This window comes from Kogia breviceps, chromosome 6 (genome assembly GCF_026419965.1).
Source record: "Kogia breviceps isolate mKogBre1 chromosome 6, mKogBre1 haplotype 1, whole genome shotgun sequence".
NCBI lineage: Eukaryota > Metazoa > Chordata > Mammalia > Artiodactyla > Physeteridae > Kogia > Kogia breviceps.
In genome coordinates, this window is record NC_081315.1 from 144,949,218 (window position 1) to 144,974,797 (window position 25,580).

The following is a 25,580-nucleotide window of genomic DNA, read 5'->3' on the forward strand; positions in this document are numbered from 1 at the left end:
GGGACTGGGGTAGAAGCGGCGGCCCTGGCTGGCCTCATTCCTGCCCTACCACTGGTCCAGCGGGCACAGATCCACACCCTCCTGTGCCGAAAGGAGGCCCCGCGGATGGACTGAAAGGGAGCGGGGGAGGTGCTCGGGCCTTTCTCAAATGGTTGCCAGGACTCCAAGCTTTGCTCTTGACCAAGAGGGGCACAGACAACTTAACGCTGTAACCCTCGGGACTGCCAGGCCAGGCGAGCGTCTGGGCCCCGCTGTGCAGGAGGGACACGGGGGGACTCGGATCCCAGCACCCGTCGGCCGGCCCCTGGGAAGAGCGCAGCCCCGGTCAGGACAGGAGCCGGGGGACGGCAGGGTCGGTCAGGACAGAGGCTGCTCACGGCCAGGCGGGACGGCTTGGCCGGCTACGTGCCCAGGAGCCGCCCGTCACCGGTGGGAGAGCCTTGAGAGCCGTCTGTGCCGCAGAGCTGACTGCCCACGACCAGGACAGCCACGGGGGCACCTTCCCAACTCGTAAGGGCACAGAGGGGGACCCCCCGGTCAGACATCTGCACGCCAACGCCTCCCTCAACTCTAACTAAGCGTGAATGCACAAAAAAGGGCGGCGTGTCGGGGGACTCGGGCTCGGGCGAGAGGGCCGCCAGGGTAAGTCTCGTGGAGGGAGAGGGCGGGGCTCCCGTCGACCTCCTCGGGGGCCGGGGCGTGCAGCAAAGACTGTACACGGGCGTAGAAAGTTACCTTAAAATTAATCTCTTTACTGATATAATTAAACTTTAAATCCTGAGAAGAAAACAGAGACAGGGGAGAACGGCGCGGGCCGTCGTGCTCCCAGCCACCCCGCCCCGCCCAGGCCCGACGCCAGCGCGGCACGTGGGCCCGCGGGAGCCAGCGGGACTCCAGGACCCCGTGCCTCCCTGGGGAGATGGGGGGGTGCTCTGGGAGGCCCGTGGCGTCACCTCCCGCCTGCGGGACAGCAGAGGGGCTAAGGGCCGACCGCGAGAGCCGAGGCAGGAGCAGCTGGGACCCGGTGACAGCGGACGGGCTGCACACGAGGAAGTACACACCGGGCGACGGGCGTTTAACGCTAGCTCTAGCACGAGGGGTCAGCAACGGCTGCTCTCTGCTCCTTGCAAGGACTCAGGCTCAACCCCAAAGGTTCCTGCATACGTTCCCTGCGCGCGGTGAGGCCGAGCCGCGCGGTGCAGCCGGGGCCCCGAGTCCTGGCGCCACCTCGCCCCCGCCCGCGTGGGCGCTCAGCACGTGGCGACCTTGTGGACGTTCCGCAAACAAGCCAGCAGGCGGTGATACGGGTTTCCTGGCACCGCGACCACCTCGAACACAGACTGGAAGGCCCTGCGGTCGAGCTCCTCCTCTATCTGGTGTCTGTAGAAGTCCGCGGCCACCAGGCAGAAGAGGTGCACGTCCACGTGCTCCAGCTTGCCCATCCTGCTCACGACGTGGGGAAGGCTGGCAGGGCGGTTAAGGGCGCAAGGCCGCAAGTGCGGGGGTACCTGCCTCCCGTCCTCCCCGGGAGCCCCTGCCCCGACACAGGCCTGCCAACGGCCCGGGAGCGCCGAGCGCCAAGCCAAGCGGCGGACGGGGTGGAGGCGGCAGCTGCCTCCCACCTTGGCTCCGGGAAGCCAGAGCCCCCCGCGGAGCGCGCTCCTCTGGGCAGCACACACCTGGCCCGGCACCCGTGCACCGAGGGCAGAGCCGCGCCACCCTCCCGGGCCGCTGCCGGCACCGGGACGGCTGGCTGCTCCGAGGCTCTGCGGCCTGTCTCAGGGGTCGGCTGACAGGAGCGGAACGTCCCTCTGGCGGCCGGCACCTTGGGGGTGGGAACTGGATCTTCACTCAAGCTTTTAGCGGAGGGAGTGACACGAGGCACGTGACAAGAATAAAGGAGAAGCAGCGCGAGGGACACTCCCGGCTGCGGGGACCCAGGAGCGGGTGGGAGGAGCTCTTTGCCGGGCCTTGCCCCCCCCCCCCCCCGCCACTCCTCAGAGCAACACCCCGGCCCCGCCCCTCCTGCCCAGCGTGGGGAACACACGGTTTTCGGTTTCCTTGTCCACGGCTTACTCTCTTGGGGCTTAAGGTAAACAACACCTTGACACCTGGGCTTTCTGCAGAGCTTAGGTTTCCAAAACCTTAACGCAAACGTCAACCTGGATGTTGACGGAAGCGCTGCCCCTGGGAGTGCTACGTCCCGCGGGGCCCCAGGACGCAGGGAAGGATACATCGCTGAAACCCACGGGCTGGTGGAAGCGCTGACAAAGAAGCAGGAGAGGCTCCACATGGCCATGGCGACCGGTGTCCTCTGCGTGAAGTTGGAGAGGGACAGCATGACCCAGTCCCGGACCATGGACGACTGTCCTGTGCTGTGCAGGGTCTGGAACACCTGCAAGGGCGGAGAGCCCCGGGGGGCCACCCCGTCAACGCTGGCTTCGCGGGAAGAGCGGTGGCTGGCTTCAAGGGGAGGAACTGGCAAGTCCCCGGGGCCAACGCGTTCAGAGGGTAGCGGGCACCTGGTCTGGGGGCTCCCCTGCGCTGGGCCCTCACCTGGTACACTACAGTGGCCATGAACTGCGGGTACGGCTGCTGGTTGGACAGAAACTCTCCAATGACCTTGTTCATGACGTCCTGGGGCGGGAAGAAGTCGTCTAGAAACTGGGGGAGGATCCGCGCCACCACTCTGGCTTCACAGGGAAACCCCTTCCTGATCCTGCAGGGAGGAGACACGGATCAGAGCCCCGCCCTGCCCAGGGCTCCCTACCCGCGCGGGGGCCCCCAAGCCAAAAAGGGGTCCAGAAGTAAGAAGCAGAAGTGGTTGGGGCAGTGGCATTACGAGGGAATTCAGCCAGCCGTAACAGAACCGCGTCCTCCTTAGGGCCTGTCCTCGCCAGTGTCCACACGCTCCTGGAACCTGTCGGCGTCTCGGCCAGGCCCCCTTCTCTCCCGCCTGTCCCTGGTGCCCTGCTGCCACCTCCCCGCAACACACCCTCGGCGGGCATCTTGGGCAGCGTCCTTCCAGGTGCCCGTGGGAAGGCGGCCAGCAGGCCGCTCACGCTACCGTACCGTTAGCACGCACCGCTGGCCCTCCGCATCTGTGGGTTCCGCACCCGAATTTCAATCCGCGGGTGGCTGGATGAAGGCAGAGCCCGAGGATACAGAGGCGGATTGTGCCTCACTGTTCTATACCAGGGACTTGAGCACCAGCAGAGTCTGGAATCCGTGGGGGTCCCGGAAGCAACCCCCGTGGACCCCGAGAGACCCACCTGCCCGCAGACGCCAGCCGCTGCCCAGCACGGGCGACACTCGCGACGGAAAAGCCGCTTTGTCAAGCCGGCGTCCCCCCCGCGTGTCTGGAGGGCGGTGAGGCCGGCACTGCACTGGCTGAAGGGTTTATCCCACCAGCAGGCGTGGGAACGCAGGCCCCACGTGGGCAGGGCCTGAGCGTGGGCACCTCTGCCCACCGTGGAGGGGCCCGATGAACGCGAGGGAAGAATGACCGTCAACGCTTTCGATGCCCAACCTGAAAACAGCCCACGCGCTCAGCTTCCCACAACCCCTCGCCTGGCCAGAGCAGACGGAGAAAGCTCTGCTAAGTGTGCTCTTGTCTGTGAAACCCCGAATGGCCTCCTGCTCACCGAGCTGACCCGACCCGTCAGGCTGAGTGGTGCGGAGTCGGCTGCCCCAAGGCCACAGACGCAGCACGTCGCCTGGACCGGGAGGCCTGGGGCAAAGCCGGACGAGGCCCCTCACCCTCCCCGCAGGACCGCAAACGGAGCCAGTCCCGGACACGAGGGCACACACATCGGGGGCAGGCTCTCAAAGATGTCTGTCACTTAAGTCTGTACCACGGTCTACCGAAGCCTCCTGAGCCACTGCTAACGTGGCTCCGAGACTCGTCTCACAAGGCAGCAGGTCTGACGGCCAGTCCTGTTACCGAGCAGGGCTGCATACGCCCAGTCTCATCACAGGCCCTCCCGACACCACCACACGGCCGGCACCGCGCCTCGCCTTCAGCGGACACGCCAGCACTGGGGACAGCCTTGGAGCCAGTCGAGTCCAAACCCGGGCGCTGGGGTCCTAGGACTGCCGTCTGGAGCGGAGCCCGAGGGCAGCGCAAACACGCTCGGGCACAGGCAGGAAGCAGGCAGCCCCCAGTGGCGGGCTGAGAGCAGAGCGGCTCCCGGCCTACGCTCCAGGGCAGGGCGGGGCGGGCTCCATTCTTACCTGTCAAAAAGAACAGACACACGCTCCATGGCCACAATCACAGACTCGCTGTCAGGGGCAGCAGGGCTGGGCTCTGAGGTTCTGCCTGGACTGATTTTCTCCTTTCCTGAAACAAAGCCGTTCAGTTCTTTTCATTTGTAAAACTGGACGGGCTCTGTAAACAGGGCCTGGAACTCACGCAGGACTTTACTAAACCCCTGGAGATGATCTGAGACCAGGTGGTGGGAGCCCCCAGCCGCCCAGGGCCCGGGGGTCCGCCTGCAGATCCGCTCCCAGGCGGGATTCCGACACCCGCACGGCTCCGCAACCTTGAGAACCGGAGGGGCCTGCGGTCTGCGTCCTGTGCGTCCGGAGCTCGGCGGCACCGACCCGCCGGGCACAGGAGGCCCCCTGCTCACCTGTGTACATGCAGGTGAGCATCAGGCCCAGGGCCGCCATGGCGCGGTGCGGGCTGTGCACGTTCACTCTGTCCACGCTCAGCTTGACCAGGGACTCCGCATCCAGCCGGGAGAGCTGCTCGGAGAGCAGGAGGCGCTCCAGGCCCCTCAGGACGCAGTGGTACACGATGGATGGGGTGGACTCCTCGCTTCCAGACAGCATCACCCCACACATCTGGGCGGGAAGAAGACCTCCCCGTCAAAGAGCCACACCTGGCCTCCTGTCGCCCATGCCACCCCCCCCAGTGAAAACGACCCAGGGCCCCCGTGCGCGGGTCCACGGGCACGGAGCCCACGCCCGTTCCCGCCCACCTGTATTATGGATGCCGAGAACTCCGGCCCGACGTCCAGGGGGTAGTTCTCCATCAGGTAGAAGGCCGTGGCACACATCACCAGCACGTGCTGCTGGCTGTGGACGTTCACGCAGCTGAGAACGAGACGAGGGCCGAGCTCAGCCACGCGCGGCGGCTGCTCCCACCTGACGGCACGTGGTGTCCTCCCGTCTCAGTGACCTCAGCCACTGTCCCGGGGAGAAGGGGGCCCGCCGGGTTCCCGCGGACCCCTGCCCACGGCGCGGCCGGGGCGTGACATACGCTGCGAAGCGTGCAGCATCCCTTCTCGCGGCCCCCCACCTCCGGTCAGACGGAAGCCGCGGGGGAGGCGGCAGCGGGAGGCGCTGGCCGCGGCCACTCACTGGGCCATGCCTTTGAGGTTGGAGAGGAGGTAGTCGCTAATGACGGGGATGAGCTGCCTGGCGGTGTCGTCCAGGAGGTCGCACTCCAGCACGTAGAGGGCGCCATGCAGGGCTCCGATCTTGCTGGGCAGGTGGCTGCTCCTGAGCGCGCTCTCCAGCAGCCGGCTGACCGGCTCCGCCACCGCCCTGTCCTAGGGCACAGCACCGCGGACGTCAGCCTCACCGTGCCGCGGGGGGCCGCTGTGCAGAACAGAGCCCTCTGCGAGGCCTGCGTGCGGGGCCGGCGTCCGGGAGCCGGGGTGTCGGGATGGGGGGCTCCCTGGGCCTCCCCTGCTGTGTCTGTGCTGACGCCCTTCCCCCCTCCCCGGGGCTGGAGTTCGGTGTGTGCCCGGCAGAGGGGCCTGCGGGGCCTGTGGGCCCGCAATGAGAGCCCCGGTTCTGAGTCTCTGACGAGCTTCCCTGGGGACAGCGTGTCGCTGGGGGGTGGAGTGCGGCCCGCGTGACTCCACGGGACGGGGTCCTGGAAGCTGGTGCCTGTTTCCTGTGGACCTCACCCCCGGGCCCTCCTCCTTCGGTGGTTCTGCTTCACAGCCTTTCACTGTGATGGATCAGAGCCCCGAGTATACGTGAGCCCTGCGTGTCCTCCTGGTGTGGCCTTGGGGACCCGCAACAGTAGCCAATGCTAACTTGTACGAAAGTGGTCTTAGTTTCCCTCAGCAGCCTAAGCAGGGTGGAGAGAGGTAGGAAGCTAAACACTCAGCACCACACTGCACTTCAGACCAGCTTTGCATCAGAGAAGAAGACACCCTCACAAGGCAGAGATGGCGACCGCTGCTTTTCACAGACCACCTTGCTGCCCAGACACAGGCGGCCACCGTGGGCCGAGGGCCTCGTCGCACTCTGCAAAAGCCACAGAGGCTCTGTGGCCCTGCCACCCTCGCCAGGAACTCTGTCCTGTGGCCCTGGTGGCGGTGACACTGCTGAGGACTCCTCCTCCTCCTGCCCGTACCCAAGGCCTCCGAGCACCCCCAGGACCCGCTGGAGGGCACAGCCTTCACCACACTGGGCAACGGGAATGCCGGTGCTGCACAGGGGCCACGGGGCCACAGGGCCACAGGCCACGGGCCACAGGGCCACAGGCCACGGCCTGCGCAGAGACAGCGTCCTGAGGGAAAACCGCGCTGCCCTTCACAGCGGGCCGGGAGTCCGCATCCCCGCGGCCTCCTGCCTGAGCCTCTTCTTGAGAACCACGATCGCTCGTTTCAATTACGGACAACACAACATTTACCTCAGGGATCTAGGCCAGAGCACAAACACAGTTACCATGAAAACAGACCCAGCAGTGGAAGCTCCCGCAAGGACCAAAGGACCCCTTCAAGCCTGACCGCATGGACCTCCCTCTCCACACCCAGAGGGCCGACACTTGGAAGGGCTGTCTGCTCAGCGGAAAGCCAACGGACTTGTGGTTTCTGTTCCCTGGACGGTGACCCCAGGGCCGAAGGCCACCCAGGATGAATGGTACCTGCTCTGGGCCTTGGCTCGGAGGGACAAATTCAATGCGGGAACAGTCGGGAAGGAGGGGATGGTCAAGGCTCCGGTCGTAGACCGCAGCTCACACCCCACGTCTGCCCCGTCCTGTGCGACCTGGAGCAAGTCAGCAACCCCCTGCCTCGGCCTCCTCGGGAGCAGGTGGGATCACGGCGGCCCCACCTCCGCCAGCCTGTACACAGGGTGTGGGGGGCGCGAGGGGGAGCTCCGCAAATGGCAGCGCAGTCAGGACAGACAGCATGGGTGCGGGACGTGGGAGAGGCAGCTGGGTGCCACCTCGCCCCTCGCCGATGGGCCCAAATGCCCGGCTCACGGCGGCCACCCCTGCGTTTGTTCAGGGAACGAGTCTCTATTCTAGCATAGAGCTGCATTCCAGGAGACATCTGAGTGAGGAACAGCAGTGACCGGCTGATGCCACGTGGCCTGGAGTCACGCTATTTGCCTCCAACGGCAGGGCTGGTAATTTAACACGCTCTAAGAAACGGCAGGGCCCGCGGTCAGTACTTCCTGTATCTACACCGCGTGGTGACGTGGCCACAGAAGATGGCGAGTCCCGATCAGCTAGAGGCGCAGCTACGAGGCTCGGGAGAAGGCCCGTGCGGGCCCTGGGCTCAGAACAGAGCACAGGATCCGGCTCCGGGGGTGGGAGCGCAGGGTCACTGAGACACATGGCCCCGGGGGGAGGCTCTGAGGACCGGGAGCAGGGGGGCTGCAGCACACGGGGAAGGAGAGCGGGGCGCTGTGGACCGCGGGCGACCGTCCGGGGACAGGCGCTGGGATAACCCGAGGGGCCAGGGCGCAGGAGCTCCAGCCGAGGCTCGCCCAGCACCGCACACTCCCCAGCGACGCGCGCCGAGGCCCGGCGCTGCCTCCCACTCACCATCCCGAGGACGGCGGCCGCCTTGCAGGTGGCGGGTACCAGGTACTGCTGGAGAATCTCATCTTCCGAAGGGTGCGCCCTCCGCAGCTCTGTCAGCGTCACATACATCGTCTCGAACTGGTTGCGCTCCGTGAACAAGTCTGAGACCACGAGGAGCTGGCGACGGGACATTCGGGCAGGAAGGGGCGAGTTATGCTACGGGAAGTGCGCGAGGCAGGACTTCACAGGAGCCCTGACCGGGAAAAGCGACCAACCAAACCCAGAAACCTGAACTGCACTGTGAACCTGTACCCGCACGCCCTCCTAGTGCCTGTACGCACACACTGCTGCCATGTGGGAACCCGCCCCCAGGCCGCCCCCAGCAAAGCTACCCAAAGCTCCGGAATGGAGAAATGGAACATCATTTCGGAAATTAATGCTTTGGCAATGATTCTTTTTGTCCCCCCGAAACGTTCAGTGTTCACATTACGTCTAAAAACAAACTTTGATTAGGCACGAAGGCCGTTTTTCTTTAGGAGCGTGAGGGAAGGCTGCGGTTGGCCCTTTCTCAGAGGCCCCAGGCGAGCTGAACCAACAAGGCAGCAGGACACTCAGCAAGTCATCTAAAAGAGCACTTCTTAGGTGAGCCTCTCAGGGCCACAAGGTCAAAACTATTTTCCTAAAAATGCTAAGACCCTACTTGCCTTTCTCTCCTGTGCTGTCCCCACTGTACAGTGGTATTTTCTAGAAATTACTTAACATTAACAGACCGAATGCAGAGGAGATACAAGAGTCTTGGCCGCGGCATGCGGCATGTGGGATCTTAGTTCCCTGACTAGGGATCGAACCCTCGTTCCCTGAAATGGAAGCACGGAGGCTTGAACTACTGGACCACCAGGGAGGTCCCCCCAGGGGACTTCTAATGAGCCAGACATTAAAGAGATTTGCAAAAGTGTACAAAAACTAATTTTAAAAATTTATTTTAAAATAGAAATTGTTATCCTTATTATTTTTAAATGGATAACTTTTTAAAATTTAAGATCTTTAGCAGTAAACTTGTTGACTTTTTTGAAAAAATCAATTTGTAACTTACATTACAAATTAAAAATGAGGTTCTTAAAAATCTCACCTTGACCAGATATGAAACAATTTAGAAAACTTTAAAGGTGTATTGAGAAAAACAGACTTGAAAAAAAAAAAAGTTTGTCATTACCTAAAAGAGACATCTTTCGGTAAAAATAATAAAAACCCTGTGCTGCCCAGGAAACAAGACGGTTCCAGTAACTGGGCATCTCTCCTTGCTGGATGGCTAACCTGGGTGACGTAGAGAAGCCAGCACTGAGTAAGTAACTTTTAAACCTTCTCAGATGTGACCTCCGATACTGCAAGCACGGATGGATGTCACCGTCAGACACCAAGGCTCCTTGGGGTCCCCAGCAATCTCAAGGATGCAAAGAAATCCCCCGGCCAACAGCTGGAGAACAACTGCTCCAACTGGTGCTTCTCAAGCACCAATCGGCTGGGTGGTCGGTGGGTTGGTGGTCAGGGGACCGTCTGTCACAAGCCCCCGAGGAGACACCGTGGACAAGGACGGTGGCCCTTCAGACCTTATGGTTCACGGGCCGTCCCCACGACACTCCCACTGGACTGCCGGGTGTCACCGCCGGGGACTGGACCAGCGGTAACCGCTCCTTCACCTGTGTCTACGTGTCCCCGCACGGGCGCCCGAAGACCGGGAACCCCGGGCGGGGGCGGGGAGCAAACTCACCGACCGCACCACCTCGCTGATCAGGATGACGGGGGTCCTCCTGGCTGAACTTGACGGCAGGATCCAGCGACTGTACAACTCGAGCAAAAACTGCGAACAGGAATGGATGTCGACTCCAGCCCGGTGTTTCCTGCAATTTCCCCCCAACAGAGATGAGAGGTTCATTTCCAGAGGCACCCCAGAAAGTCAAGTGACTAATCAGAGCTCTCTGATCGCTTGAACACAGAAGGCAGACGGGAACCTGGAGTTGACTGGAGACGTGGGCGGGGACGACGGTGCGGGGGCCTCGGCCTCCTCCTCCTCCTCGTCGCCCCACTCCTCCTCTCTCAGGGGCGTGATGTTGTTACCCAGCCACACGGAATGGATGGACACCTTCAAGGGGCACAAGACAGGGAGCCGACGCTCAGGGCCGGAGGCAAGGGGCGCTGAGCCGCAGGCACCGCCCGGGCTCCCTGAGGCGGACAGCCCCCAGCACTCAGCAGGGCTGTGCAGGGCGCTCCGCCTCCAGGACTAAAGAGCTGATGAGGTGACGGGCGGGGGCAGCCGAGGCGAAGGAAGAAAAGAGCCTCTAAGGAAGGACACTTTCGCTCCTAAGGGACATCCGGCGAAGCCTCGGCACAAAACCGAGCCTGAACGTGGGATCCCTTTTCAAAACTTGTCCTCTCACTGGCAGTCACTTGAGGACGCCGTTTTTCTGAATTACTTGCTTAACAAGGCTCCCCGCAAACGCAAAAGAATGTCATGCTTATTCTGCAGAGGGTGCGGTGGGGAGGAGCTCGAGAACCCGGGCAGGCCCCCCAGTCCGGACGCGCCCCATGGGGCCTCGCGCTGGATGGGGGCTGGGGACTGACCTGGCCGAGGCTGTAGCTCGTGTCCCCCAGCTCCCGCTCGGGGTTGACCTGCAGCAGGAGCTTGTCGTGGCTGATGAGGGCACCTGCGGAGCACGGGCGCGTGAGTGCCGCCCGCACGGCCGCGAGGGGCTCGGGGGTGTTCTAAACCTTCACAACCCGTTAAGCCGGCAGGGCCAGCGGGGCGATGCTGAATTATCACTTTTTCTCTGTAACAAACCAGCTGCAGACTCTGAACAGGAACCGGTTGTGGGCTGAGGTGTAAAAGCTAAGAGTCAGTAGCCGCGGACGAGGCGACTACCCAGTCGGCAGCCCTCCGGGAGCCCGGACGATCGCTTTGGTGGACGGGCCCTCCTGGGAGCCCGCCTCGGCGCCAGGACTGTCCAGCTGTGCCCCCCGGCCCAGGGCATAGGCTGACACCCACACTCAACCCGTCCTCCCCGCAAGCCCCAGGGACACCCGGCCCTCTCCCCACAGGTACCTGTAGCGGCTGGAGCCAGAGAAGGGATGGGGTCCCACGCCTGGTACGAATGATGGGTGGCGACGTTCTCCCTCTTGGAAACCATCGCCTGAATTTCCTGCTCTACGATTCCTCTGATGCTGCTCAACTTCCTCCCGAACCTAAAGTTCAGGACAGAGGTTACAGAACGCCTGGCTCCTCCGAATCTTACGAGCGAACACCCCCAGGCTTCCCCCAGCTTTGCCTCAAGGAGACAGAGGCACCTCCAAGCCCCGCGCCCACACCCTCTGTGGGCGGTTCCCGTCTGCAGGCCCCGCACAGGTGTTCTGTCGGCTCCTTCAGAAACGGCCCTGAACACCGGATGCCCGAGTCATCAGGCCTCAGCCGCCCAGCCCCTTTGGACCCGCACCCCCCGCACGGGGTTTGTGTCTTTAATCCCGGCAGCAAAGGGAAGGGCGCCCTGGCGCCTCCCTGCTCCCGCCGCGGCCGCCGCCCCCGGAGACACACGGCTTCTCGGCCGACCTGGTGTCGAGAGCCTTCAGGGGCTTGTTCCGGGGCTGCTGCTCCAAGCAGCTCACGGCTGGGTTGCCGGCCACGGGCACGGTCATCGCGCTCAGCACCAGGGAGGTGATGGCCTGCACGGCCAGGACGTGGATCTGGGTCCTCTCCGTGTCCTCCTGGAAGGAGAGCCCACGTCACCAAGTCACAACACAGGCAACCACCGCTGCCCCACCTGCGGGCGGAAGCTGCGGGCCGTGGCCGTCCAGCCACGTGGCCTTGAGGGCGGGGGCCCCCGAGCGCCACACAGGGATGTGCCTTCCCAGCCAGGGTCCTGCTGTGTCTGCGTAAGTTCGCCAGAACCCACACACATCTGTGACTTGAGATGAATCTGATGGGCAAATGGCTGCTCTGGAAAGCAAGGTCTCCCACAGACACAAACCTCCGAATATGAATTACTTTTTAAGAAACTGTCCTTAAATTTCTTCACCGATCTTAGGGGCTCTGCATATGACATGACAACCCGTTAGCTCCACCCCTACGAAAGACAACCTTGATCATTTCTGACATACATACTCTTTGAACTGCCATTTCTGGACGTTCATACCATACCTTCTGTCAGAATTAAAAACGTACCTCATGACTTAATGTTTCAGGCTTTGCTTTATCTGAACATGTTTTTTATTAATATTAAAGTAACATAATATACATTAATACCCCGAGAAGCCTGATAAAATTTTCGCAAAACAGTCAAGAGAAATGAACACAGGTACGTATGTGTGGCCTTTATGACGTGCCTTTCATCATGATGAAATGTTGCTACACACTGTACCCTGGATATTGAGAAACCAAACTGAAAAATATTTTCAGGAAAGGACATGATATTACTGACCCGGAGAGGGCAGTGCACCGTGATAGAGGCACTCTGGCCGCGACCCTGGGGTACCCAGACCTCGGGGAGACTCATTCCCGCTCTGGACACCCATCATGACATGGTCTGGCTACCTTTTAAAACTACGGTCAGGCAAAAGGAAGAGCCTGCTGCCCTGCCTTTCCCCACCGCGAACGCCTCGCGAGCGACTGTAACTGCCTGTGCGCCGGCCAGCAGACACCGGCGCCCGCACGCGGCCTTACTTCGGGTGGGCTCTCCTCTTGCTCCATCACGAGGGGCTGAGTCACCAGGACACCGAGGAGGGTGGCCCACGTTTCCTCAAACTGGGTGCGGCTGGTCCACCCTAGAAACGCAAATGTCACTTTAGGCAGAGGGTCCCCTGCTGGTCAGACTTTTCGACGCCACGTGGCAGCTGGGCCCTCCGGCTCTGGCCCAGGCGCCACATACAGCCGCTCCCTGGACCCCCACGACAGCGCTGCGACGCGGCAACACTGCTGGCCGGGCCCAGTGGTGACGAGACCGAAGCCACACAAGAGGCCAGGGAGACGCAGCCTCTGGAGCCCCGCTGTGTAGACGCAGTGAAGTAAAGGGACATCCGAGCAGGCTACACTCAAATGGGGTCTGAGCCGCTTCCGCCCTGCTCGCCAGAGGGTTGGACAGCCCTCCAGAAATCAGAGTGCCCAGCCCAGACCACAGAACTGCACTTCTGAGGGGGCGAAGGGTGTGCTGTGTGAATCCCACCTCAGTCCAGCTGCTAGAAAAGTTAAAGCGCTGGTCCCACTAACCCCACCCAGAGGAACAGTAGGTCAGAAAAGAACGTAATCTAGCGGGGCGAGGGGGCGGGGTGCTCAAGCCCTCGGGGAAGGCATCTCTGAGGGCCACCCTCAAGCACCATCGTCACAAGCTGCACTCAAATCAAGGTGCTGTTTGACGAACAACTGTTTCGAGGGCTGCGCTCACTTTCCCACCCGTGACCTTGGAGGTGGAGGTGGCCATGTCACTGGATTAGGGCTACAAGTGACAAGAATGGGGGTGTTGAGGACAGGAACACCCAGAGGTTAAAATGACCCGCCCCCCACCACACAAAGCCCGGTGCTGTCCGCCTGAAGCCTACTTCCCCCTCTCTGCCTCTGGCTCCGTCTCGCCCAGGCTGCTGGTTCTGCAGCTGAGAAAAGGGGCGTCAGTGACCGCAGAGGAAGCACTCTGAGGAAACCACTGCTGCCCTTTAGCTTAGGCGCTATACAAAGGCTGAATCTGGCTTAGCATTATCAATCACTAGGACACCCTTCCGGACCTGAAACAAGACTGACACACGAACATTTGGCATTAAACTCACACACGCACAAACTTGGATCAAACTTTTCACGGTGACAGCTTTGCGTACATTACAGAACGTATTCACGATTATGTTACGCCTTAACTCTTCTGTGGAACAAAAGGAGAAGGCGGGTCCCACTACTGCAGCCCTGGCCCCCACAGGGCAGGCATGTGATGCCGTGTAACCGCGCCGGAGGGGGGACCCGGACTACCTAGCGTATTGATGCGGTAGATGAACTCTTTGAAGACTTCCTTTTCCTGGAGGAACTCCACGGGAATCTCGGGGAACACGGTGCCAAAATCCCCTCCTGGTTTGGGTGACCATCCGAGTTTCCACACCTGAGAAGATGAAAGAGACATAGTCTCCCGAGTCAAGTCACGATGGCCGAACCGCGAGGGGGCCGGGAAACACGCTTTCTCTAGGCACAGCTCCCTGGAGGGCCACCTCTTCCTGAGCGCAGACACGGCGGAGGGAGGGCCCTGGGCGCTGGTGCCGCGGGGGCTCCCAGACCTGCCCGGGGCCACCGCGCAGGTGCCCCGACCCTTAGAGGCTGGCAAGAGCACGAGAGGTTCGGCCACACACAGAAATATTTACCGTGAGCAGGCACGACGAGAGCCACGATAGCCGTTTGTAAACCCCGTCAAGTCCGGCTCTGTCGTCGGGTGCTGCCACGCACACCGGAGGGGCCGAGGCCGCCCCGGCAGCAGGAGCCCAGCTCCCAACCAGCCGAGCCGACCCCCTCGGAGGACACAGGCCGCCACCGGCCAGAGCTCGCACTCTGGATCCCCAAAGACGGCCACGTGGGCCTCGAGGAGGCGGCCGGCTGGCCCCCGCAGCCCCAGCGCCCACTGGCCTCTGGAAGACGCCCTCTCAGCCTCTCACCTGCCCCCCGAACCCTCCTGCACGTCCCGCGGGAGGGTCGTGGAGCCGCGTGGGTTCAAGCCCATGCTCGCGGAGTTTCATCTACGGCGTGCGTGGTCTGGGCGGCTCTTCCCACGTCCGGGCCAGCCATTAAAGCCTCCGGACCGTGCCCGCCTGCATCGGCTCCCCGCTCCCACCCAAAGGCGAGCCGTCTCGATACCTGCAGCGACGGTCCAAGCGCGGTGCCCGGGCTGAGAACCACACCTGACTCCCCAGCTCTCCCCACCCCGGGGTGCCGGGTTTCGCCAACGCCCACAACTCCCAGTTTCCACGGCGACCCCAGGACAGCACGTCACTGGGATTTTCCCCAGAAAGAACTCCCACAGCAAAACCCTCTTCACTCTCGGGGTCGGGGCGCACCACGGCCTCGGTGCAGCCGCTGCGGAACCTCACACGCGCAGAGGCTGAGCCCCGCCGGCGGGCACGCACCCTTCCCGGCAACAACAAGCGCCTGCCTCTCGGTCCCGGCCCACATCCCCCTGCCGGCTCCAGCCCGCGGGTGCCAGCCCGTCGCCCCATCTCTCCCTCCGGCAGGTGTGAGGGCGGCAGCGCAGCCTCCCGCAGCCCGCGGCCCGCCCGCCCAGGCCCCGCTGTGACGTGGAGCCGGGTCCCGCCGCCGCCGCCCACCTGAACCGGGTTCCGCAGCTTTAAGAGAGCAGAGGAGCCGCAGCTGTGCCACACCCCCGCGCTGCCCCCGAGGGTGACTAGCTGCCGAAAGGGAAACGCTCACGCCAGGAGGTATGGTTTCTGCTCTCCCATTCGACACGTGAGCCTGAGGACCTCGGAACCACATCCAGCACCGGGGGACAAAGTCCCGTCTCGTCATGTGATGACGCCCCACCCCACCGCGGAGCACGTCCGCTCACAACTGGGCCGCACCGCGCCCGAGGAAAGCAGCCCGGCGCCGTGAACGCAACCAGGGAGGGCTCTGGCCAGCGCCAGTGGGCATCTGGGCGGTTGCGCGCTCTCGGAGCCCCGAGCCCGGGGCCTGCCCGCGCGCCCCCATCCCTCGGGTCTCGTGCGAAGCGGGGACAGACTCACCAAGGGCGGGACGCGCGTGTAGCTGTTGACGAGGGGCAGGCGGGCCAGGCTGACGACGATGTTCCTGAGCACCGGCGTGAGGAACGCCGGGGCGCGGCTGTTCCTCTTGTGGCCCGAGGCCAGCACCAGCGGCAGTGCCTCCACCATCTCGGCCACCATCCCACAGGCTGCAGTGACATACTGAGGGTCTAAACAGGCACCGTGGGTGACAGAGGACCCTTCTGTCAAAACACACCCCAAGCCCACCATCCCTCCCCCTGACCTTCCCACCCTCGCAGACAGTAGGCACAGCCCCACCGCCGGCCGCGCCCGCCGGAAACGTGGCGCCCACGAGGCTCTAGGCGGCCGCTGAAGGCCTACAGATCTCACCTCCTCCACATCCATCTAAACAAGCAGTCCTCTCCACATCTGCCAAGACTGAACAAACACCTGGAACCCGGTCCCAGCCTCCCAGCCACCCTGCACGTGCAGACAGCTGACACCCAGGAGGAGGCTGCAGCCCCTCCCCAGGGCTTTGGCTTTCTCTGGCTCTCCCAGGACGCTGTGCTCGCTCGGCCCTAGGCTGGTGGGAAGAGCCCCACGCTGTAATCCTCGGTTCACCGTTTCCCCAAGATCGGGGGCTCTGGTGGCTGGTGGAGGGGTTCTGATGAGCTGCCGAGGCCTAACTGAGAAGTCCTGAGACAGAATGCTGAGGAAAACCCCGCGTCCTGAGGGTTTAAGAACCACTGGACCTCGAGGGCAGGGGCACATTCTTCCTCACTTTGAGTCCGGCATAGAGTATGTGCCACAAAATTATTTGCCAAGTTGATAAACGTTCAGGGTCGTGGATGGATACTATCCACCGTCCATGAGATTCAAGAGTCTAGGCAAGTTCTTCCTAAAGAGAAGGAACGACTAGTGGACTTAAGGAATCGAGCCCTGAACTAAGAGAAACAAGGGTGACTTGAATGCAATTTCCGGGACCATCTTTCAGAGGTACCATCCTACTGAGATGATAAAGAAAGCGAGCTTCTCCCTCTGGCCAGGGTGGACTTAAGCAGCCTAAGGGGGGCCACGGAGAATGCGCACAATTATATTAACCCAAACTAGATACGCTCCGGCCAGCGGGCCTGCCTGCTCTGACGCAACCACACGAAACCCCAACTATTTTCAGAGGAATGGAAATTCAAATTACAACTAAAATACGGTGACATTCCCTGGGCACTTAGAGCAAGCCTGGCACTGGTCACGGGTTCTTTATGTAGATGAGTTTACTTAATCCTGTGGCAGCCCCATCAGGCACTATTCTTATCCGTACTGCAGAAGCACCGGGTAGTAACTTGCTAAGACCACACAGCCAGAAGGTGGCCGAGCAGGAAGTGAGTGTTTGCACGTTCCTCAGTTATCAGTAAGGAATCATTAAGTCACAAACTCGGGGATGGCAGAACCAGAGTCTTGAGATAGAGGCTCAGGGAAGAGCTTGGCTGTGAACAAAACACCACTGCTTCTAGATGCTGTGCAATTGTAAAACCTTGAGTGGGTAACGAGAAGAAAAATTCCTATCTTAACACCACCGAAAGGAACGCTCTTGTCATTAACTGGGGTTGAGCAAAAGCTGGCAAAAAAAGACACAAAGCATTTATCTACCTGCTATTAAAAAGGCATGTTTCTTAAGCCAACAGAGCATGGATAAGATTTCGATATTCCAAGTAAGAGTGTTCCATAAGAAAGACAGCCAAGAACTGCCAGGTGGGGCATTTGCTTTCCCCACTTTGTGGGACAGGCTGCAGGTTGGCATTCCCACCAGACCCTCTGGGGAAAAAGCCTGGAGGCCCCTAGTGACAAGAAGCTTTCCTCCCAACGTGCCTTGCCACCATTTTCAGAGTAAAATAACTAAATCGGGAGAAAGTACATGAAAAACTAAGGTACATGGCTAAATCTAGGTTTAAATGATTTTGAATAGGTTCAAATGAATGAGATGTGTATTTTTTTCTTTTCTTTTTTTTTCTGTGGGGAGAGGAGGAATTTTCATTTAAAAGTCCACCAAAATACATGGCTGAAACAGACACTCAGGTTACCTAATATTCACATGGTATTTCCACTAACTTTAAGTTTCTTAGTATTTTTATTCATTCATTCGTTACTCAACAAACGTGTTGATCACTTACAGCAGTAAGAACACAGAGAAGGAAAACGGACGCCCTGCCCACGAGGAGCTCGGAGTCTGAGGTAAAGGACACAGAAGCAGCAAGTGCAGGGTGAAAACAGAGGCGGGGGTGGCGGGGAAAGCGAGCGGGGATGGAGGTCGGGAGGCTCCCCGAGCGCCAGGAGCGCGGCGCCCCAGCGGAGTGTGGGGTTCGCAGGGAGCCAGATAGCAGAGGGGCTCCCGCCAGCGGGACGTGCGAGGCAGCCCCTCGAATCATCCCCGAACTCAGGGCCGAGCGCCAGGACGCAGCCCAGTGAAGGCAGGCAGCTTCACACGTCCACCCCGACCGCTTTAAAGGCCTCTTCTGTGAATGAATTTCAAGCCCCCAAAGACACTAGGTGAGACGTACTCTGTGTGTTTGAATCCACTTCGTCCTCCCTGGCGGCCTGTGGGGTGTTCGTCCTTCTTTCTGGACTGAGAAGCTGGTCCCCAGGCTGCACCACAACTACAACCACAACAGAACAAACAGAAGAGTTCCCGTTCCTTTCATTCAGATGTTCACATTCATGCAGCCTCGTGAACATTTCAAAGTGACAGACTATGTCAAATGAGGTCTAGAGTTCCTAGAATCAACTTTAGACCATTTTAGATGCACCAGACTCAGGTATCAATCTCTAGGTTAATCCAAAGTGCACAAGGATTTGGACTTCTACACTCGGATTTCCAAGTCCTTCTCACTGTCTGCTGTTTGCCACCTCTAACCTGGGAGGTCTTTATCAGATGGTTCATGATTCATTACTGCTAAAAGCATCAATGCAACCCCCAAGAAGCCTGGCTTTGATAAGTTAGCCCCTGGATCTTTGTTTTCAAGTTGACTACAAATGCACAGATGAAAACAATTTAAACAATGACTCTTCAAAACACCACTCTATAATGCTTAATTTAAAAATACAAAACTTCAAAACACCCTCTAACATGTAAACTATAATGTCCAGTTTTTAAAATATTCTGGCTAATGACCCTTGTGAAGGACATTGTCCCTTGAAAAGAGTAAGTCACTTTTATTTTTCAATATACTAGTATCACAGTGCAGTACAGAAACAAGCATTTCAACTATAATAGAAAACAAGTAATTTTTTGAATACAATCTTATTAATCTTATGATCATCTAGGACTAAAAGGATGAAACAGTCAACTAGGACCAGAAATCAAAGGGACATAAATTAGAAGTATTTTTTATGAAAGCTAGAATTCCAAAATCTAAACAAAATGACTGCAAAAGCAAACTCAAGTTAAATTCTAGTGTAGACCCCAAGATACTGGAGATTGAGGCAAGGCCCATATTTCATCCACCTCTTCACCCCCAATTCCCAACTTAGCACCTGGCAAACGGGTGGCACAAAATGAACGTTTGTGACTACGTTTGCGGAGCTGATTACTGGTTCACGTGACAAAGGAAAGGAACCGTTGTGGCCATGGACTCACTGGCTTCTAGGATGAACCGCACACAGTGGATGAGGGAGCAGGCGTAGGTCACCATCTCCGGGGAGGAGAGCAGGCTCCAGAGGCCGGGCAGCTGCAGAGCCAGGCAGCAGCAGTCCAGGCCCGCCTGCAGGTCCAAACTCAGCGGGATCTGCTCGTGGATCAAATGCCACGACAGGGCCTGGAGGGGCAGGTGCGTGTTAATGCAGGTTTGACCCACACCTCCTTCCTGCCACAGAGGCTGGCAGGGAAGCCGAGAACCCCCTGCCGTTGAGGAACTGTCCAAAGCTCCCTCCAGAGGGATGGCTCTCGGGCCACCATCCCCAGCTCCCTCCGGTTCAGTCGTGACCCACCTGCTCCTGAAGTAACCCCCCCCTCCGGGAGTGGGCGCAGAACGCCCAACCCGATGTGCTGCCCGCCCCCGCCCCTGCCCTGGCCGCCCAGCCGCGGGCTAGGCTCTCCCTCGGGGCTCCCCCTGCCCAGGGCCTCGCCTCGGCTGCAGTCACGGAGGCTGAACCTCGCGGCCGCGCTGGGCTCCAAATGCTGGAGTGGCTACTTCCCAGCGGGTGAGCCCAGTGAAGTCGCTGAGCCTCTTAAGCCCCGCTTCTCTCATCTGTAAAACGGGAATAACAGCCCATCTCACAGGGCGGCAGTGAGACCTGAATGAGATGACGCCGGGCGTACGGCCCTGCACGCAGCGGGCATGTGATGGCTGGCAGGGGCCACTCTGCACTGTAACCATGCGCTTGTCTGACAGCCTCCCTGCCGCACTGAAGCCTAAAGGGCAGGGTCTCCGCTATCTGGCTCGGCCTGGCTCAAGTCGGTGCTTGTCTGTCGCCTTCTGAACAGCTGTGCGAATGCCCTCTGGACGCCCCACCCCCCTGCTGGGAGGCACTGGGTCAGCCGTGTCCTCTGCCTCCAAGGGTGCAGGCCAAACTCTCTTCTCCAGAAGTCGTACAAAAAGGCAATGCACACACGTATGTACACGTTTTGGGGGTGTTTTTAAGTATTAACACAGAGTGTTCAATTCCCCACAGCTGAAATATCAGGTTTATTGCTCAATTTAAAATATAACAAATTTCTCAGATTATTATTTACTGAGTATCTAAAATTAGGATACATATTACATTTGCATGGCTTCTTTTTCCCTGGAAAAAAATTTTTAAATGGATGGTTTGTACTAAATCAAAAAAGTATCTTAGGGGCTACCCTGGTGGCACAGTGGTTGGGAGTCCACCTGCCAGTGCGGGGGACGCGGGTTCGTGCCCCGGTCCAGGAGGGTCCCACATGCCGTGGAGCGGCTGGGCCCGTGAGCCGTGGCCGCTGGGCCTGCGCTCCGCAGCGGGAGAGGCCACAGTGGTGAGAGGCCCACGTACCGCAAAAAAAAAAAAAAAAGAAAAAAAGTATCTTAGCATCAAGGAAACAAGATTCACATATAAGTGTATGACGACTCCCCAGGCTATGCTCAGGAGACCCTGGGCGGGAGCCCAGGCCCCAGACCTGACTCTTCAGAGTGCCCCCCTCCCCTGCCCTGAGGCAGAGACAAGAAGGGCTGTGTTGTCAACCTCACAAGGCAACCGTGGGGAATGGAGCAATAAGGGGCGTGACGAGCTCAGCAAAGCAGGGGACGGATGTGACACGGGACAGCGGTCACTGCTGGAAGGACAGGCCGCGGGCGCCGGGCTGCACACAGCTCTGCATTTTCGGATGGAGGAGCTTCTTCCCTCTGCACTGAGCGCCAGGCTCCCAAGCTGCCTCTTACCTCGATGGTCATGACCACAAACTTCACGGTGTCCCTCTCCTTCTCAGGAGGAAGGTGCAAGTGGCTGGGCAGTCTGGAGAACACCAGCAGGTACTGGGCCAGGGCCCGGGCCAGAGTGGTCAGGGTCCGATACAGCACGGCATCCCCTGAAACAGAAGGCCTCCATGGGGGCAGGAGCCTTCAGCAGAGGCTCTGACCTTTGAAAGACAGGCAGTCGGGCCCCCCCGCGAGAATCTGACGGGGACTAAAGACACGGCTCCCGGAAGCACAGGGGCACACAAGCCACCACCCCACAAGACCAGGACCCACACTCCCGAGGCTGAGCCTGCGTTCCTCGCAGGCCTGAGCCCAGGCCACGTCAAGGAACGGCCAAGCAGCAAACACACCAAAAGACACGCAGAGCCAGGGCCCCAGTGCAGGTTCTCGGTGGCCTCTGTAAGTGCCTTTGGTGTATCAGATCGACAGTGTTGACTGCATTTTCACTCGGTACAGAGCATGGCACTGGCTCTGCAGCATTTTTTAAAAATAAGGGGATTTTGATTTTAATTACCAAAGAGATCATCCAACTTGCTCCAGTAGGCGGTGGGCTCTGCAGGCAGGAACGGCTGGAAAACGTGGTGGACAGCGGGCAGCTGCTGAACCACACTGGTCACACGGTCTAGAGTTGCCGTGCGAGCTGCTGCAAAAAGGGGGCTCTTCTGGCCCCCACAGATCTCACGCATGCCCAGGCCCAAGCACGGGGCTAGCAGGCTCAGGTTGAACTCCTGAATAGGGGCATTAAAGGTTCAACAATGATGATTACGAGCTTTCAGTCGGGCAAGAGAAACACAGCAGAGGAGAATGCAAACACTTCTGAGATAACAGATTAATTAGTACGCCATCCAAAACATTTGAAAGAATACCTTATTCTACTTCTGTTACAAATAAATGAACATCTCCATTTAACATATGATCAGTGAAGTGTATTTCTGGTCTCTTTCGGGTACTGTAATTTTAAAGAAATATGTTTTTATGTCTTCAGATTTACTTGAAATCAAAAATTTAATATGATGAAATTTTAATTGATGAAGATACAAAATCAAGCTGATGTGCCATCCAAGAAACAGTGAAAGACCAAACATCTCAATGTTTGAAAAAGACAAGTTATGTTCCAAAGCAGCTGAAATAAATCAAAGCAGTCATATAAATGCCACAAGTTTGATTGGAAAAACAGCATTTCATACGATTCTGTTTCAATTTGTACTGTGCTTTGCCAACTTTTTAAAGCCATTTAAGGATCTTTTGGGCCAATCTTAATTTAGTTAATATTCAGAAAAGCACACGTCATTGTCAGCGACCAAAATCGACCCCTAGCTGTTGCAGCTGAGCCTTTCTTTAATGCTGTTAAAAGTCTAATGAGCAAATTTGGAAAATTCAGTTGGTTATTAAGCAAATTCATCACGTATCAGCAAATCAGCTTTCACTGAGCGGCTCTTAAAATGAGTCTGGCAAGCTGGTTTGGGGCCAATCCTCCCGTTCTCCCCAGGTAGCTCTTACTTTCAAACGGAGGGAGGTCAGTGCTTGGGAGCGCGTGGCCGCACCCTGGAGCTCCCTGCGCCCCACCTGCCGGTCCCTGCCACCCCCACGTCCCCGCTTCACTCCCACTTGGCGTATTTCCAGGCAGCACTGTTAACACCTCAAGGTTTATGGGCTGCTGGTCCCAGGGGGGCTGAGAAGGACCCTGCCGAGGCTGTGGCTGGACGACACCATCACGGGGGCTCCACCCCTCCCAGCACTGGGCCAACAGCTGAGGACAGTAACACGGATGCCCTGCCAGGGCTCCTGCGCCAGCTCCGCACAGCAGGCCTGTGTGACACCTAGTGAGGGCGGGGGGCCTCACTGCACACAGTGGGGGAGCGGACCCTGCTCCAGGTAGGGAGGGGCTTACTAACTTCCACAGCACCATGAAAAAGTCAGTTAAATCACGCACCGTGGCACCATCCCAGTACTTTTGTTCATGAGCACGAGACAGGCAATCAGAACTCATTATAACCTAACGGAACCTATTTTCTTTAAATGCACGAAAAGGTGAGTTAAACACAATTCCCCTCCTTTTAGACTCTAACCGTGGCTGAAATAACATCCTGTCCTGTCTGGATTAGGGTCTCTGCTGTTAAGGCACAAAGGTAAGTGGTGCACATTGCAGTTAGGTCACGCGACAATGAAACAAATCAAACACGTGTGAGTAACAAGAGAAAGGGTTCCCAAGGGTCCCGCGGCTCCACTGTACCGAGTTCATCATGAACGCGCTCAAGTCACCCGGAGGGATCCGATTCACCAGCTCTGCCCCTTCCAGCAGTGCCGAGTCTGACCGCGTCCAGCACTGGGATTTAACCAGACGTACGTACCAGTCCTGGGGAGGAGGAAAGGTGGATGCCGGGATGCGACTGGGCCCTCAAGGGGCCTCAACTTGATCGGATACACCTTGTTGCTTCTCCTGCTGACCCTCGTGTCCTGCGGCCCCACACCAAAGGACAAGTGGCCTCCCTGGCCCACGAACACAGCTCTGGTGAAACTGGACGCTGTCGCTGTGCGGGCTGCTCAGCGCCCCACAGGCCTTTTCCATGGGAACTGGGACCAGGGCTGTGTCTTTGGACTTGCTGTTACCTGTCTGGACTCCCTCTCCCCTCGCCTGGTGAACGCTCCACTGGCCCTCAAACTCAGTAAAGTACTGAGGGTAGCAGGCCCACCTCTCTGTCCGCCCCTTGCTGGGCGTCGTGCTGATCATCTGCTACTGGGGGGTCTGCTTTGCTCTTCTCCCCCCAGGGCCAGTGCAGTGGAGGGGCTGAACCAACCATGCCTGAGAACAGCGGCCTGGACTCTGCTATCTACGCCTGGGCTGCTGGATTTTGGACTCCAAGTTCATATTTAAAATGAACTCTCTCCAGGAAAGGAGCATCTGAGGCCCTACCGAGGCCCTACCGAGGCCCCAAATGGCCCCTGGCTCTGAGGTGTGAGCGGTGAGGGTGATGACAAGGTACCAGGTCCCCTGGGGTGGTGGGGTCAATATGCAGCAGGTCAGCAGGCGTAAGGAGAGGGAGACAGGCCAGGTGGGCAGGCCGTGGCCACCCGTCTCCTGATTCTCCATTAATCACCATGACCCTCAGCCCCCTACTCATGACCCGAGCCAGCACTTCCCTTCTCACCCCACGCCCCCTGCTAAAGACCCCGGCTGGACCTCGTGGGTCCTGTCGCCGATGCGGCTGTGCCCACCGCTGGCAAGAAACAGGGCAGGTCGCAAGCCCTCAGGGGCTGTGCTGAGCGCCAGGACGTGCTACCACCTGAGCCACCCGCTGCAGAGGCACTCAGTGCCCCAAGGGGGCCCTGTGTGTCACACCCAGACGTGCCGGACACTTACTTTGTCAGGACTCACTGTCTCCAGTGCCAGGGGCCCGTCCCCGTCCAGCGGGTGGGGCGTGACCAGAGGAGCGGGGCCACGGGACGCCGGTGCAGTGGCGAGACGAAGCCTGTCCAGCAGGGAGTAGAGCCTTTGGTGTCTGGAATCGAATCGCACACGGGTTAGGGCACAGCTGCACGGGAGGGAGCAACGGGGGCTTCTTACAGCAAGGTGACACATTTGAAACTTTCTGTTCAGAGCTATTTCTCATCGACACTCAAGTCATGATGTAAATTCAGGCCCCAGTTTACTGGTAACAACCACAGTTTATGTCCCGTAAGTATTTTTCAGAAATTTCATTTATACTCGAACACTGCAGCAGGCAACGCGTGGCATAACAGCTAACACAGGCACTCTTTATAAACACAAAACAGACCACCTAAGATCCCAGTGCACAAAATCTCCTACTTTATCTCCTCACAATATACAATCGATACCAATTTACATTCATTTCATAAAAGAATCACCTCATCTGGCACAAAATATTTTTGCCCCTCCTCGTCTGCCTGAGTAAGTCTAGGGTCGACATAGGGGTGGTGTCGCCTCTCGCCACCGCTTCGAGAACAACTTCACAGTGCAAATGACAACGTGCGTCCGCCAGCATACTGACACGCTGCCTAAAGCCCCGCGCTGCCCAAGCCCTACCCCTGCTCGCTTAAAGAGACCAGCCACTGCTGCTCTTAAGACTGAAGTCCCAGTACAGTAACCAGATTCCCTCTCACACACGTTCTCCCTGCTGTGGGCGAGAGAAGATAAAGGCTTCTCTTCATTTATTTTGCAGTCATGAAAATACACTCATGTAGCAGACATCAGGATTTCTGGTAAAGGCCTCAAAAAGACTTTGCAAACAAAATTAGGTGATAAACAGCCACAGAGAGACAAAATGTTGACAAGATGTAGAAACAATTCTCGCCAAGAACTAGGTAACGTCTCTCAGCTCTGCCAGGTCTTGGAGAAGATGGCGGAAGAGTGAGACGCGGAGATCACCTTCCTCCTCACAGAGACATCAGAAATACATCTACACGTGGAACTGCTCCTAGAGAACACCACCGAACGCTGGCAGAAGACCTCAGACCTCCCAAAAGGCAAGAAAGTCCCCACGCACCTGGGTAGGGCAAGAGAAAAAAGAAAAAGCAGAGACAAAGAATAGGGACGGGACCTGCACCAGTGGGAGGGAGCCGGGAAGGAGGAAAGGTTCCCACACGCTAGAAGCCCCTTCGCGGGCGGAGACTGCGGGTGGCGGAGGGGGAAGCTCCGG

The 25,580-nt window shown here is 58.8% G+C and overlaps 1 protein-coding gene across 2 annotated transcripts in view; it reads right to left on the reverse strand.

The window, feature by feature from the left end:
• Positions 1-731: 731 nt before the first annotated feature.
• The window catches only part of HTT (huntingtin), a 141,365-nt gene continuing 116,516 nt past the window's right edge, over positions 732-25,580 (reverse strand). The window contains exons 46-67 of one of the 2 annotated variants that reach the window (XM_067036781.1): positions 24,284-24,422; positions 23,156-23,278; positions 21,437-21,650; positions 20,887-21,032; positions 19,128-19,305; positions 18,052-18,147; positions 15,518-15,684; positions 13,767-13,893; positions 12,480-12,580; positions 11,370-11,524; positions 10,869-11,008; positions 10,391-10,473; positions 9,781-9,911; positions 9,540-9,669; positions 7,793-7,948; positions 5,365-5,555; positions 4,983-5,097; positions 4,632-4,845; positions 4,234-4,339; positions 2,557-2,719; positions 2,235-2,395; positions 732-1,464 (exon numbers count right to left, since the gene is read on the reverse strand). In XM_067036781.1, the coding sequence (XP_066892882.1) occupies positions 1,251-1,464; positions 2,235-2,395; positions 2,557-2,719; positions 4,234-4,339; positions 4,632-4,845; positions 4,983-5,097; positions 5,365-5,555; positions 7,793-7,948; positions 9,540-9,669; positions 9,781-9,911; positions 10,391-10,473; positions 10,869-11,008; positions 11,370-11,524; positions 12,480-12,580; positions 13,767-13,893; positions 15,518-15,684; positions 18,052-18,147; positions 19,128-19,305; positions 20,887-21,032; positions 21,437-21,650; positions 23,156-23,278; positions 24,284-24,422 (3,250 nt within the window). In that variant the 3' untranslated portion in view covers positions 732-1,250. Of the gene's footprint in view, positions 1,465-2,234; positions 2,396-2,556; positions 2,720-4,233; positions 4,340-4,631; positions 4,846-4,982; positions 5,098-5,364; positions 5,556-7,792; positions 7,949-9,539; positions 9,670-9,780; positions 9,912-10,390; positions 10,474-10,868; positions 11,009-11,369; positions 11,525-12,479; positions 12,581-13,766; positions 13,894-15,517; positions 15,706-18,051; positions 18,148-19,127; positions 19,306-20,886; positions 21,033-21,436; positions 21,651-23,155; positions 23,279-24,283; positions 24,423-25,580 lie in introns of both variants that reach the window. The other variant, XM_059065976.2, reaches the window with a different exon arrangement.